General features: G+C 35.0%; 1 protein-coding gene across 1 annotated transcript; it reads right to left on the reverse strand.

Moving 5' to 3' along the window:
• Positions 1–660: 660 nt before the first annotated feature.
• Positions 661–12,301, reverse strand: LOC135623175 (uncharacterized). Its single transcript, XM_065125809.1, has 9 exons — positions 11,939–12,301; positions 9,046–9,107; positions 7,996–8,050; positions 6,416–6,514; positions 4,762–4,848; positions 3,279–3,395; positions 2,056–2,148; positions 1,759–1,789; positions 661–1,052 (listed from the first exon to the last, which is right to left on the reverse strand). Exons 1-9 carry the CDS (start codon positions 12,035–12,037, stop codon positions 871–873), a joined length of 825 nt encoding a protein of 274 aa, XP_064981881.1. The 5' UTR covers positions 12,038–12,301; the 3' UTR covers positions 661–870.

A 12,301-nucleotide genomic window follows, 5' to 3' on the forward strand; every position in this document is an offset into this window, starting at 1 on the left:
GCCCCGAATGCATTCATTTCTGAACATACCAATTATTTAAGGCCGAAATAATTAGCATGTGAACCGGGCTTTGATTGAATGGCACACTTGCTCGATGCTGCATATGATAACTCTCGAGCCACTGGATCCCTAGTCAAACTGGTGGACGATATCTTCAATTAAATGATATTTTAAAATAATTTGAAATCATATGTAGTGTTCAAATTCAAAAAGATAGATATACTATTAAAAATTAGTAAACAGGCAAATAATCTTAAAACATAAACGAAAATAAAGATCTGACATTAGGAATAAAGCTTAAATGGATAAAAGGAGAGGGAAAATGAAAGACGGAAGGTTAGAGAGAGAAAAAAAAAGATGAGAAGGCACAAGGGAGGAGAGAGGGTTTGATAGGGGAGAGACGCAATCAGACATGATATAAAAACCTTCTAGAACAAATGACAACAATTTAAATACAAAAGTAGTATGGACCGTATTACAAAACCAAAACGGTTTGATTTAACCTGATCGATTCATCCTAGTCACCCAAAAACCAATTCAATAGATGGATCAGATAAATCAATTATCTGATTCCTAGTTTTGATAACTATTGTGCATGTATATGCACAAGAATATTAAATCCAGAATTTGATGGTAATCGTGTGAATATGAAAGAGAACAGGCTACAACCAGGATCCACGCATTGATTAAACATCCTTACAACTGTACACTACCATATTAGGTTGAAAAAGCTACATAGTCAATACAGTGGCAGCATAAAGATCAGCTGCTTGGAACCCAGTGATGGATTGAGACTTGTGCATATATGAACTTATATAATGCAGAAGAACCTGTTAGGGTTAGTATTTACATTGTGAAAAAGAAAGAATGTTACTTTTCGTGATTATTTCTAGAGGGGTCGATCTTAACCACGAGAGGTTCGAGCAAGTCACCAGTTGCACCTGGAGAGACCGGTGAAGGAGATGTGGTTAGGGCATCCACCACTGCGTTCTCAGCCAATGCCTTCTCCAAGGATGCCTTTGCTACTCTTGTCACACATGTGATGAGGATAGCTGCACAATAACAGAGAGAGAACATTTGTCTCACCTAATAATAATCCCATAGCATAAGATTTAAACAGCAACTAATGAGACTGGCATGCATTTTAACCAGATTTATCTGGTTTGCCCACTCCATTTCTCCATGATTTCTAAGACCAATCAGGAAAAACAAGAGTATATTTTGAGATCTGTTCTTGCATGTCTGAGGCAAATATTTATAACTACCAAGCAAAAAGTTCAATATCCTCCATGAAGGAAAGCACATCGCTTAATTCACACACAAAAAATCTTCCACCTAAAAAATCAAGTTATATTCTTTTTATTTTCCTTTCTTTGTATATGCTTCTAGAATCTCCATGATGTTTCATTGAAACCAGAAAAAAGACTGTTTTCAGAGTTTTTGTTGTTGTGCAGGTCCAAGCAAAAGACACTTGCATAAACCATGCAAATGCAATTATCTGGTTTACACGCCCTTAAGTTTGGAAATACATTTGCATGCCTGCTTTATTATGTTTAAGAAAAAACTAAAAGTATTTAGCACAAGAACAATGCCAGTGCACTATTTCATTTTCCCCTGAAATATGTTTAATGAAATATTACTAGCATATAGTTTCACTTCTTGTGGTTGTGGATATTGGTACCTTTCCCCTCTCCTTGAAAATGAACATGACATTCTAGAGTTATTTCAATAAAAGATATGTGCAGAGAGACTCCTTACCAGATATTACGAGTCCTGAAATGATAAGCACCTGCATCCATTTTAAACCAAAAGGATCTCAAATTGCGATGCCAATAAGTGGGGATCTATCTTCTCATTCTCATGCACACACACTCGCATGCATACAAATATATGAATATATATGTAATGGGATCTATAGATACACCGGGAATAGAAATATGGAAATGCATTTATGCATATGACTGAGCTATATAACAATAGACATTTATGTTCATGACCATCAACAAAGAGGAATGCATGAATGTGTATGGTTATGCTTGCAGTTGATGCTTTTACCCAACGAGTAGGCGACAATTCACTCCATCCATGTGTGACATCAGCTAGATCCTTCAGTGTTGTTCCAACATATACTAGTGCAAACGTAATTGGCTGCCAAGTCAAAGAGTCAGTATATGTCAATTATAAGAAAAAGCCAAAAGAAACATATAGTTCACTAAAAGGTGGCATGAACATAGTAAAAAAATTAGATATCCTAATGTCAGAATTAAGCAGTCACTCTTGTAGACTCATACAATATTGGGCTGCTTATCTATTATCTAATTAACAAACGACACCTTTTTGGGCAATAAGCATTAAAAGAAATAATAGATAATGAAATTGATGTAGAAGTGATCACGCCAGACCATCTGTAATAAAAAATTGAGAAGAATAAGCATGAAAAGGTGCTCTGGATATGCTTACTAGTACAAATCAAAAATACAATGTGGATCTATGGTGATAAGACAAACATTAGTTAAAAGCATTTTGAAAAAAGAATACATAATTACATACATAATCATCCAGCACAGTGCTTGGTTACCCATTGAGAGTGGATATAGGCATGCAATATTACTGATTATGGGACAAATCGAAGTTTGCTCCATTGATCATAATCTTACATTTTCTCCGCTGATCCTGACTCCAAAATACTTATTACTAAATAATCTATATCACTTTTTTTATAGCTTTTGAAGGTCACTTGTATACACATCAGATGTCTAAAAAGAGCCAATAAGTGCACTTAGATGTATAAATAAAAAATCTAGGCCATTGACCAGGTAAGGAAATCAAAGACAAGCCCATATATAATGTATGCATGCCTTAGAAAATAGTCAAATATAACAACCAAGGACAACACCAAGCCGTAAGGTCCCTATTATTAGTGGATTGGCTACATAGGGTTTCTTGAGTCATTGAGCTCTTTTGAAGCCCCCAGCACATTGTCCCATACTATATATATCTATAAACATCTAAAAATTATAAACTCATCATGATAGCTCAACCTACTGTTTGAAATAGATCACAGTAGCTACATAGTAACAATAACAAAATCAACATAATAACTGCAAAACTTACAAACATGTGAAAAGTTGTAACAGAAGAAATAATCATGTATTCAAACAGAGTGGCCTTATAGCAATTTTGAATCTCTCATAACAGCTGAGAAATTCTTATACTTTGCTATTTTCGCTTCTCTAGTAACCTTTTCAAAATATGTAAGATGTTTCAAGAAAACATACCATCATCCCAAGGAAGGATGCCATCATATACTCTCCAATGCCAATAGGAGTAACAGACAAGAGGTAGTTTAGCATGTTAAATGGAAGTAAAGGTGTAAGCCTAAGAAGCAACACAATCTGCAAAAAGAGATTAAATAAAATGATCAAATAGTGGATAAGCTACTCCCTGCTTGAACTAGAATGACGTTCAGTGTAACAGAATTGGATGAAGAAACACAACAAATCAATAAAATCAAACACATTGTTCTTATGTTATACTTATTTTTATTCACTAGCTATAATGCATATGTCCAGCTGACCCCAAATAGTTGGGACATCATGACTTGTTGATGTTGCAGTTACAATGCACATCTCCACGAAACTAGTCCATATTAATAGTAACTTCACATATAAATATATCATAAAAAAATTAATAATCTAATTGTTGAATGCCAAACACAGACTATTTCCTTCAGAAGCCTGTAGGACATGTAATCTGGCACAGACTATATCAGATTATTAAAATAATCAATTTGTAGTTAATGCCTTATACGAATGGCAGTGTCAACAAATAAACTGCCTCTTAAACATGACAGAGAGATGGAATCAGAAAGTGAGTCAGAACGAACACTGAACAGACAACAGTGTTTTGTAAAATAATACATGAGCACATTGACCAACTCCAGTCTCTGATGGACCTAAAAGAACATTTGGAGACATGCATCTGAGATAGTCATTTCAACAAATATAAATCAATTTCACTAATGTTGGCTTAGCTCCTTATGATGATACTGCTGCAGGAAAAGCATGGGCTAAGTTGAAGTGACATAACAAATGGAAGTAACAAACTAACGGCAATTAATCTTGATTCATACACAGCCATAGGAATGAAATAGATAAACAGCCAAGGACATCAAGTCATCATTTTTAAGCATTTTGTACCAGTAGATGGACTTAAACTAGTATTTTCTGCTAATAATCTATGATGATTTTGCAATTCACATCAATTATTTCTACACAGCAGTTTGAGTTGCACAAATATGTGGTTGATGATTGATTAGACAGCAGAATATTTGAGAAACATATGGCAAGTTCAAGAAATTTTGGAAGTCTACAAAGCAAATACACGACAATATTCCAAAGAAGTTTGCTACGAACATTATGAACCGAAAAATTAGAAATATTTCATCCTGTGACAATTGTTGAGTGAAATTATTTTATATGTCAGAAAAGAAACATACTTGACTTTTTCAGGTGCTTAAGAATATTGCTAGATAATGAGGGCATCCATAATTAGAACTGAGAAAATTTTATATAATACAAATTATTTGAACCTTATAAGGGTTTATCTATAAGAACTGTAAAAGAAAATTATTCTCAACCAGAAACTTGGTTTTGTTCCTTCCAATTGTATTTCAATAATTTAATCTATGCATTAACAAAATATCGAGACCCATATCCTGTGTGTAAAGGTAACACAAAAAGTATCAAAATGTCTTTTTACCTTAAACCCAGATCTCTCAATTGCAATAGCAACTGCCTGAAACTTAGCATAATCATTCAACTTGGAAAGAACATAAGGCCTCCCAATCTGAAAACACAAAAAAGGGAGCAAGATGAATGCAATCATCAAATAACATAATTAAACATACTGAAAAAAGCACAATATTTCTGAGAGTAAACCCAAATCTAAGTTTGTCTTGGGACATGTGTAATGATCTGGGATACAAGACAAACCAAGTTGGTCTCCAAAAGCAGCAATTCAACAATTCTAAAAAGATCCAACTAATAAAAAATAAGTTCAAAACTAATGGGCAACCATAAGAACTTACACCTTTACATCTGTTAATTAACAGCAAATGAAAAAATTAGTGATGCATAACTACTACAAACTAATATTTAAAACCTTGGCCTAAGCATTTGTTTCAAGGTGGCTCAGTGCATGAGGCTCCCACCATTAAACGATTTGAAAGTTGAAATATACAATCTTACTCCTGCAGAAAGGGAAGTTTTTCTGTGACTCTGACCCTGGTTACCCAAATTGCAAAGGTGTAACCAACAACTCTGAACAAGAAGCAGTTTAACAAGAAAGTTTGTTTTTTTTAAGCTCAAGAATAAAGAAATGTGCTTTATGAACACAACCAACCACACCCTTGGTTCTCTGTTGAAGAAATAGCTGAAACAAAAGCTTTACTCAAAGGAGAAAGAGCACAGCCGAAGCAGCTGTTGCAGTTTCTTTTAATGTCCCTATACGTCTACTTCATTTTGTTCAAAGAGAGGATATGTATTCCTTTGCCTTCCAAATAATAAAAAAAGGTATACAATTTACTGTTTCCATTGAAACAAACCCAAAAAAAATCTAGGTCCCCTTTTGCCTAAAAATGTACATAGCAAAGCAGTTCTGCATAGCTTTTTCACGAGGTTTAAAGTTCCAATAGGAGTTTTCAGGTGGCCAGTGTAACATGATTTACCATTACATGCCAAGTGTTGGCAGAGCTGATTTCTGTCAAAAAAATCGAACCCAAAAAACTGTAAAATTCTAATTGATTTTTGCAAATAGTACAAACATTTTGCCCCCGGCACACCCCCTCCTCCCATCCAGTGATCACTTCCTTAAGCCTCCTCTCTAGGATCAAGATGAAGCACAGAGATGAAAGAAAAGCAAAAGTTCAATGGCAAAAGAAGGGAACTTGATCTGTTTTATGGACTGATAATAGACTAAACGTGTCCAGAAAGAGTAGCTGTCACCAATCTAAAATAATGTGTTGAAGTCTTGTATGCATTGATTGCTACACAACCATGCCCCTTGAGAGACAGGTAGAGGTACACCATCTACTCGAAAAACTTTACCTGAAATGACAGGATTTTCTAATACTTCAATAATTGGAAATCCTAGCAAAGAAACAAACCCTGCTATTCCACTGATGAGAGAATACACCTATTCTTTGGCAATTTTGACCAATACGCTCATGGAGATAAATGAACATGAAAAACTACCCAAGGTGCCGAAAGCATTACTTTGAAGTATGAACACTGTTTAAATAATAATTATCACCAAAATTGTTGCTGCAGATAAAAGACTGATTGGCAATAAAGATGTGATGTGAATTGTCAAATGTTAACTAAAGGTCAAATCTAAAGATTTAAAAATTATTCACCGTTCTCCCAAGCAGAAATGCAGCTGTTGCACCAATTGTTGCTCCAACAGAATCAGCAACAAAGCCTAAGGGCAACCCAAATAGATATCCGCCACCAAGCTGGTAAAATACCATATTCAATAATGATTGAGCCTCAAAGAAATAAAAAAAAATGCATACATATTTAACCATAAATACTGTATTCCAAAAAAAATTGCGATCAACCGTTGAAAGTGTCTAGTACGACTGTTGAAGGTCTGACAAGATAAAAAGGACTTTCATCCAGTACATTGAGTCATTAAAACATGAATAGAAACATAGTTTTAAGAAAGTGATTTAATTATCGAAAACCAAAATGCCATGTCAAAAACTAATTCTAAGTTATAACAATTGGAAGATTCCAAAATGTTCATTCTATCACATGGTGAACTGAACATATTACCAAAGCAAAATTAAAATATTTTAAACACAAATATTGCAGAAAGCATGATCACTTTAGAAGATGTCACATCAACCAAGTGCAACCTAATGAGTCTTCTATGAGCTCTTATCTATGTGGCAACCAATATATAAAAGTTCCAATATAAAAAATATATTTTAAAAAAGCAACTAAAGTAGCTACTTAGTTATCACCAAATATGTAATTACATCAAGAAGCAAACTATAAAAGGTTGGTCTTGATGAATAACAATAAATCACAAAAAAGAAAGTTTTTAAATAGGAAGCTTTCATGTGTTTTGTCCAATGAGTAAAAGTTGAGTGGCTGATGTGAGAGAGGAGTCAGATGTTTTGTCTGATCACTGGGTGTCCTTAAGAGTTTAGATACAAAGAAAAGAATATCTTGTATAACAATTGTATTTATTTATAAACAATTTTGTATAGTTTCATCTAAAATGACAAAAAGAGTCTAAAATTATACGATCATGTTATAAGGAGATATGTAGATGTTATGATTAACAAGGTGAGAAAATTAACATTAATGGTATGAACAAACATAGAGGGAAACCCAAGAAAAGTTTAGTAGAAACTATAAACGGAGATTCAATTCTCTCAATTTAACTAAAGATATCGCCGATGACTGAAAAAGATTTATGTAACTAGCCACATAGTTGGGACATAATGGCTTATTGTTATTGCAATTGTGCATGGATAGACTTTGAAATTTTCTATCAATATTAGGCTTACAATGGAGTAGCTGTACATAAGCCCACATTTAAGTTACAAGTTCAACATCTATAGGAAATTCAACACAAATAGAAAATCATGTAGGTTATTACCAGTGGTACAGCATCTAGATTATAGAAAACTGTCAGTTCAACAACTATCATAGATTCTATAAACAGAAGACTATCTAGATTACAGAGTGCTTTAAATACATATAGTTCTTGACATATTACAAGTAAAAAGAAGGCCACATATCGATTACAAATGAAGCAATCAGTGCAACAAAGCATATTAGGCTTGTGAGAAGTTCATAAACTACAAAATGATAACCAGTACAACTACCCAAATATGTGAAGATTGTTGACATAAGAAATGGATAAGAACAGAACTACAAATCCAAGATATTATGAACATTATTAAAAAAACTTTATACTTACCGTGAGTACTGATGCAGGGACTGCTAGTACTGTTAAAGGAATATATGCAACAGCCCTGTTAATAGGGACAATGAAAAGGTCAGTACCAATTAAACAATGAGTAATTCAGAAATTCAATAAGACATTTAAGCCAATTCATAAACAGAAATGGGTATGGCAAATTAAACAATGAAATGGCTATCATGCTAAACTTAAACTTTTAATACTCCATCAAGACTAAAGAGAGAAAGAACCCAATGGCAAATCAGATGATTGATCAATCTATGATCATTCCAGGTTGCTGTTAGTCATTTGAGGTAGTGTCTTGTCACCTAGGTTTTCCAAAATCTATTATATGACTAAAGGAGAAATGACCATTGGAGTTACAAAAAGCAGATGTCATGAGCAATCTATACAAAACCCTGAGAAAATGCTTTTGCTTCACCAAAAATATAGTCACATTCACCACCTCAGAATTAAGAAAAAAAAAATTTCAGGTATTGCTCATCCTGAAACTTTGGTGCAGAACTAAACAAATATAGTTAAGTGTCTGAAAATTAAATGAATCCATCATCAGCTCATTATTGCAAACACTGGTTATGGCTTTAAATTTTGTAGAGGCACCAGAAACTAATGGTTTCAGTGCACTCTTTTGAAAAATAATATTGTTAGACAAAAACAAAATGTGGTTTCAGTCACTTGATATCAGATTGTAGATTTTCCATCAGAAAGCACATAAATTAAAAATACAATCTTACGTTGCACAGAGAGAGAGAGAGAGGAAGGCACCACAGCATATACCAAGATTATTATCAATAAGGGGAAAAGCTATCGAATTAATGAAACATTAAACCACAATAAAGCAAAGAGTTATCAAATAGCCACATTAGAAGGCTTGAAGTAGAACAAGTTAGTCTAGATTATTTGAGTAGCATTATAAACCAAAAATGATCAATCACACAGGAAGCAGTAACTGCTAGGTGTGGCAAGACAATATTGCTAGCTATGACCATTGATAAAATCAATCAAAACCATAAGAGGCAAACAAAACAAGCTTAGCTGATAGCTTACAGAACAAGAGGACCCCATGGACCAACATTCAGCTCAATCCAGACCAAAAAGTCCCTGAGAATCTGTTTGTCAGCAATTATTAACAACAATTAGTCATAAAGATAATATCAGTGGTGAGCAGCACATCCAGAATGACCATATGCTTCAAAAGTATAATATCAACAAAGGTAAAAGAGCTTTTAACAAACTGTCAACCAAAAGTACTATATATAAGAAAATCACAATCTCACCGAACAATGAAGATACAGATATAATATATATCAGAACCAATTTACAATTTTTATTAAATGTAGATAAAGAAATCAAACAAAAAAAAGTTTACATATGCCTGCAGAAATAGTCAGGAGAAAGAAAACAAGGCAATGAAAACTTTATGAAAATTTTCGTCTCTAAGAAACAGCATATACTAGAAAATCAATAAGAAACTTTAAGGGTGTCAGTCATTTTTTTGAACTGGAAATTGATAAATTCCAATAAAAAGCAACTTATTTGAATGTCAACCACCCAACTTCAGTAGTTTCGTTTAATCAAGAACTTAATTACATCCAGTAGGAAGAGAGTAACTATTCATCATTTATAGAAAGCCTCAAAGTAGAATCAATCGTCGAACATGCTCAAAAAAATGATTTCTCGGTAACATGTACAACTTGAAAAAAACCAAGTCCGGAGTTTCTGTTATTATTCAACTTTCTATGTGAAAGAACAAGAAAGCACATCCCAATATGTAGATCACAATATTCCATGACCTCTAACAAGAACAACTATGAGTACATAAGGACAGCAGCTATGTGAGGAGGAAAAATAATGTGTTGTGAGATTTAGCTGTATCAGTACGATAACTAGAGTAATCATATACTCGAATGGATTTCTCAATTCATTTAGCCTAATTTTGCAAATATCTATCTACTTGCTATTTAGTTTTGCCATAAAAAATGGTAACTATGGTTAGTACTTAGGACTACATCCACAGCACAATTCTTATAGCATTATTCAACAAGACTAATCCCACATAACTTTTGACTCTTTTCTAAGATGACTTGACACTCTCTGGAATTCACAACCATGGAGAATTAATTTCATTAAAAAATTCAAACAACAAAAGGTAACTTATTGTTAAAACAAATAGATAGCAAAGCAAAATGTCCTCGAGCCTTAGTCTTATTTTTAGTTGCCAAATTCCATAAAGCAGAAAGACTAAAAACTAGCCTTGCCACACAAGTCTATTGCATTGACCTCAGCATCATACCAATCAAGGAATTTCCTCTTCTGCATGCAACGTCAGTTTTTGTGATTCTCTCCACACCATAGATTCATAGTGGCAGGAGAACCCTGCCACATCCATTAAACTGCCCGTCATAACCGAATAGTACCACACAAGGAGATAATAAAGAAGAAGATGGGCCTATCCACATGACACAGGTCGTCTACTACTAGTAGCTCACGCCAAAACATTCTGAGCAACATAGCTAGACCTGCTCATTATAACATTGCGAGGATAGTATGATACTTCAATCTAGACCAGGTAAATAAAAACTTTCCAGCACTGTACACAAATTAAGGCATTATATCCTTGCTTGATTTATGGGATGTGGTTGTATTTGGCCTTTGACGGAAGTAGGACTGCTGGAATATGACCCATATAAGTTAAAGTAATAATGTAATATATGCTTGGTCGATGTCTAAGATGTGAGAATACTTGTCCCCTGAGGGAAGTGGGACTGCTCAAACATGACCTACATTATGATGCGAGATCATTTAAGTTGAATACCATATGGAATTGCAAAGGAGAACTTTGGGCTATATGTGAAAAATTAGAATAACGGAATAGTAAGTCCTAAAACTATTAGTAAGAAATAAGTAGCTTGATATGTAAGTGGTCTATTAGTAAGACTTTGATACCAACTCCAACTGTAACAAGTAGGCAGCTTATTGTTAGATTAAGCCTGCCACAACGTGCCCATAAATTCAAGATTTAGTGTCTAACATGCTGATGCCATATAAGCGGCTGACGAGCCAATAACATTCAACAGAATAGCACATCACCATAGTTTCATTGATAAATGGTTGCAACCAAATGATAGAAAAAGAAAAAAAAGGGGGGAAATTAGAGAAAAAAACAAAAAATAGAATAAAATGTCATGTCATGTTCCCCACCCTTTCTCATGATGCTCAGAACCTAGCCAGAAGACACCATCATTTCTCAACCATAATTTAGAGGAGTACAAATTCTTACGGGGCAGGCTAATTAAACTCAAATTGACCAGTTGAAGACTAAAACATCCAGAACCAATCATCATAAAAAAAGATAAAAATAAAATTTTATGACTTCCCCTTTTTTCATGTGCTCATATTGTGACAATCAAGAAAGTGAACAACGTGTCACCGTCATATCCCTGATCAAAGAGACCCAATTCACCAAATCCCGATGCATCCACAGTTTTCTGTCTTGAAACTCTATCCTGGTTTGTTTGTGTGGTTACGAGAAGACTGCAAAATCTACGAGACGACGTCTATATGATTACAGGTGACTAGCTAGGATGTTGCCCAAGATTGTCCGTTGTTGTTTTAGAGCTAGTTTAAAAGGTGCGTTTCAATCTGAAACACGAAAAGCCAAAAAGGGTAAACAATCTTCTTTCCTCCACCAACGCCATTCTGATTGTGGAGGGCTATAAGACAATCCCGAAGTACCTCTAGACCAGAAGAATTCCAATTCACTAAACCCTAAAGAATACAAAATCACACGCGGAAAGAAACGATCAAATAAAAAAAGCATGACCCTAGAAAACATGAAACCCGTATACAGATAGCATCAAGATCATCAGAATGCAACAACCGCACAAAGTCGATGCCCTAGACTGATCAAAATACACGACCACGAAGCGTAAACGGTTACCTTTTCGATGGGGAGGGTGACAAAGGCAATGACGATGGCGGCGAGGAGTATTACGAGGAGGAAGACCCTGAAGACAGAGGACCAAGGGACGGTGGCCATCCTACGACGCCACGGCCGACGATCTCCTTCCCCTGCTTCGTCGCCGCAGCCCCTCGGCCACGAAATCGCCGGATTCAGTAAGCCTCTCTTTCTTTCTCTTTCTCTCTCCTCTCAATTCTCTCTCTATTATGATCCGATCGAAGGATTAGATGACGACTGTTTCAAACCTAACATTCCTTCGCCACCACCTCCTCCTCCGCCTCCACCGCCTCGTGTCCCGATGCGTGCGCTGTGGTCACCGCGTTCCACTTCTTTGGTTCCCCG

Source organism: Musa acuminata, chromosome BXJ2-9 (assembly GCF_036884655.1).
Source record: "Musa acuminata AAA Group cultivar baxijiao chromosome BXJ2-9, Cavendish_Baxijiao_AAA, whole genome shotgun sequence".
NCBI lineage: Eukaryota > Viridiplantae > Streptophyta > Magnoliopsida > Zingiberales > Musaceae > Musa > Musa acuminata.

Excerpts from the sequence above, each read along its gene's own strand:
- LOC135623175 (XM_065125809.1), bottom strand. The coding sequence starts at position 12,037 with ATGGCCACCGTCCCTTGGTCCTCTGTCTTCAGGGTCTTCCTCCTCGTA. Across the intron at positions 6,515-7,995 it reads TCCCTGCATCAGTACTCACG|CTTGGTGGCGGATATCTATT; the intron begins GTAAGTATAAAG and ends GTATTTTACCAG. Across the intron at positions 4,849-6,415 it reads CATTTCTGCTTGGGAGAACG|ATTGGGAGGCCTTATGTTCT; the intron begins GTGAATAATTTT and ends TTGTGTTTTCAG.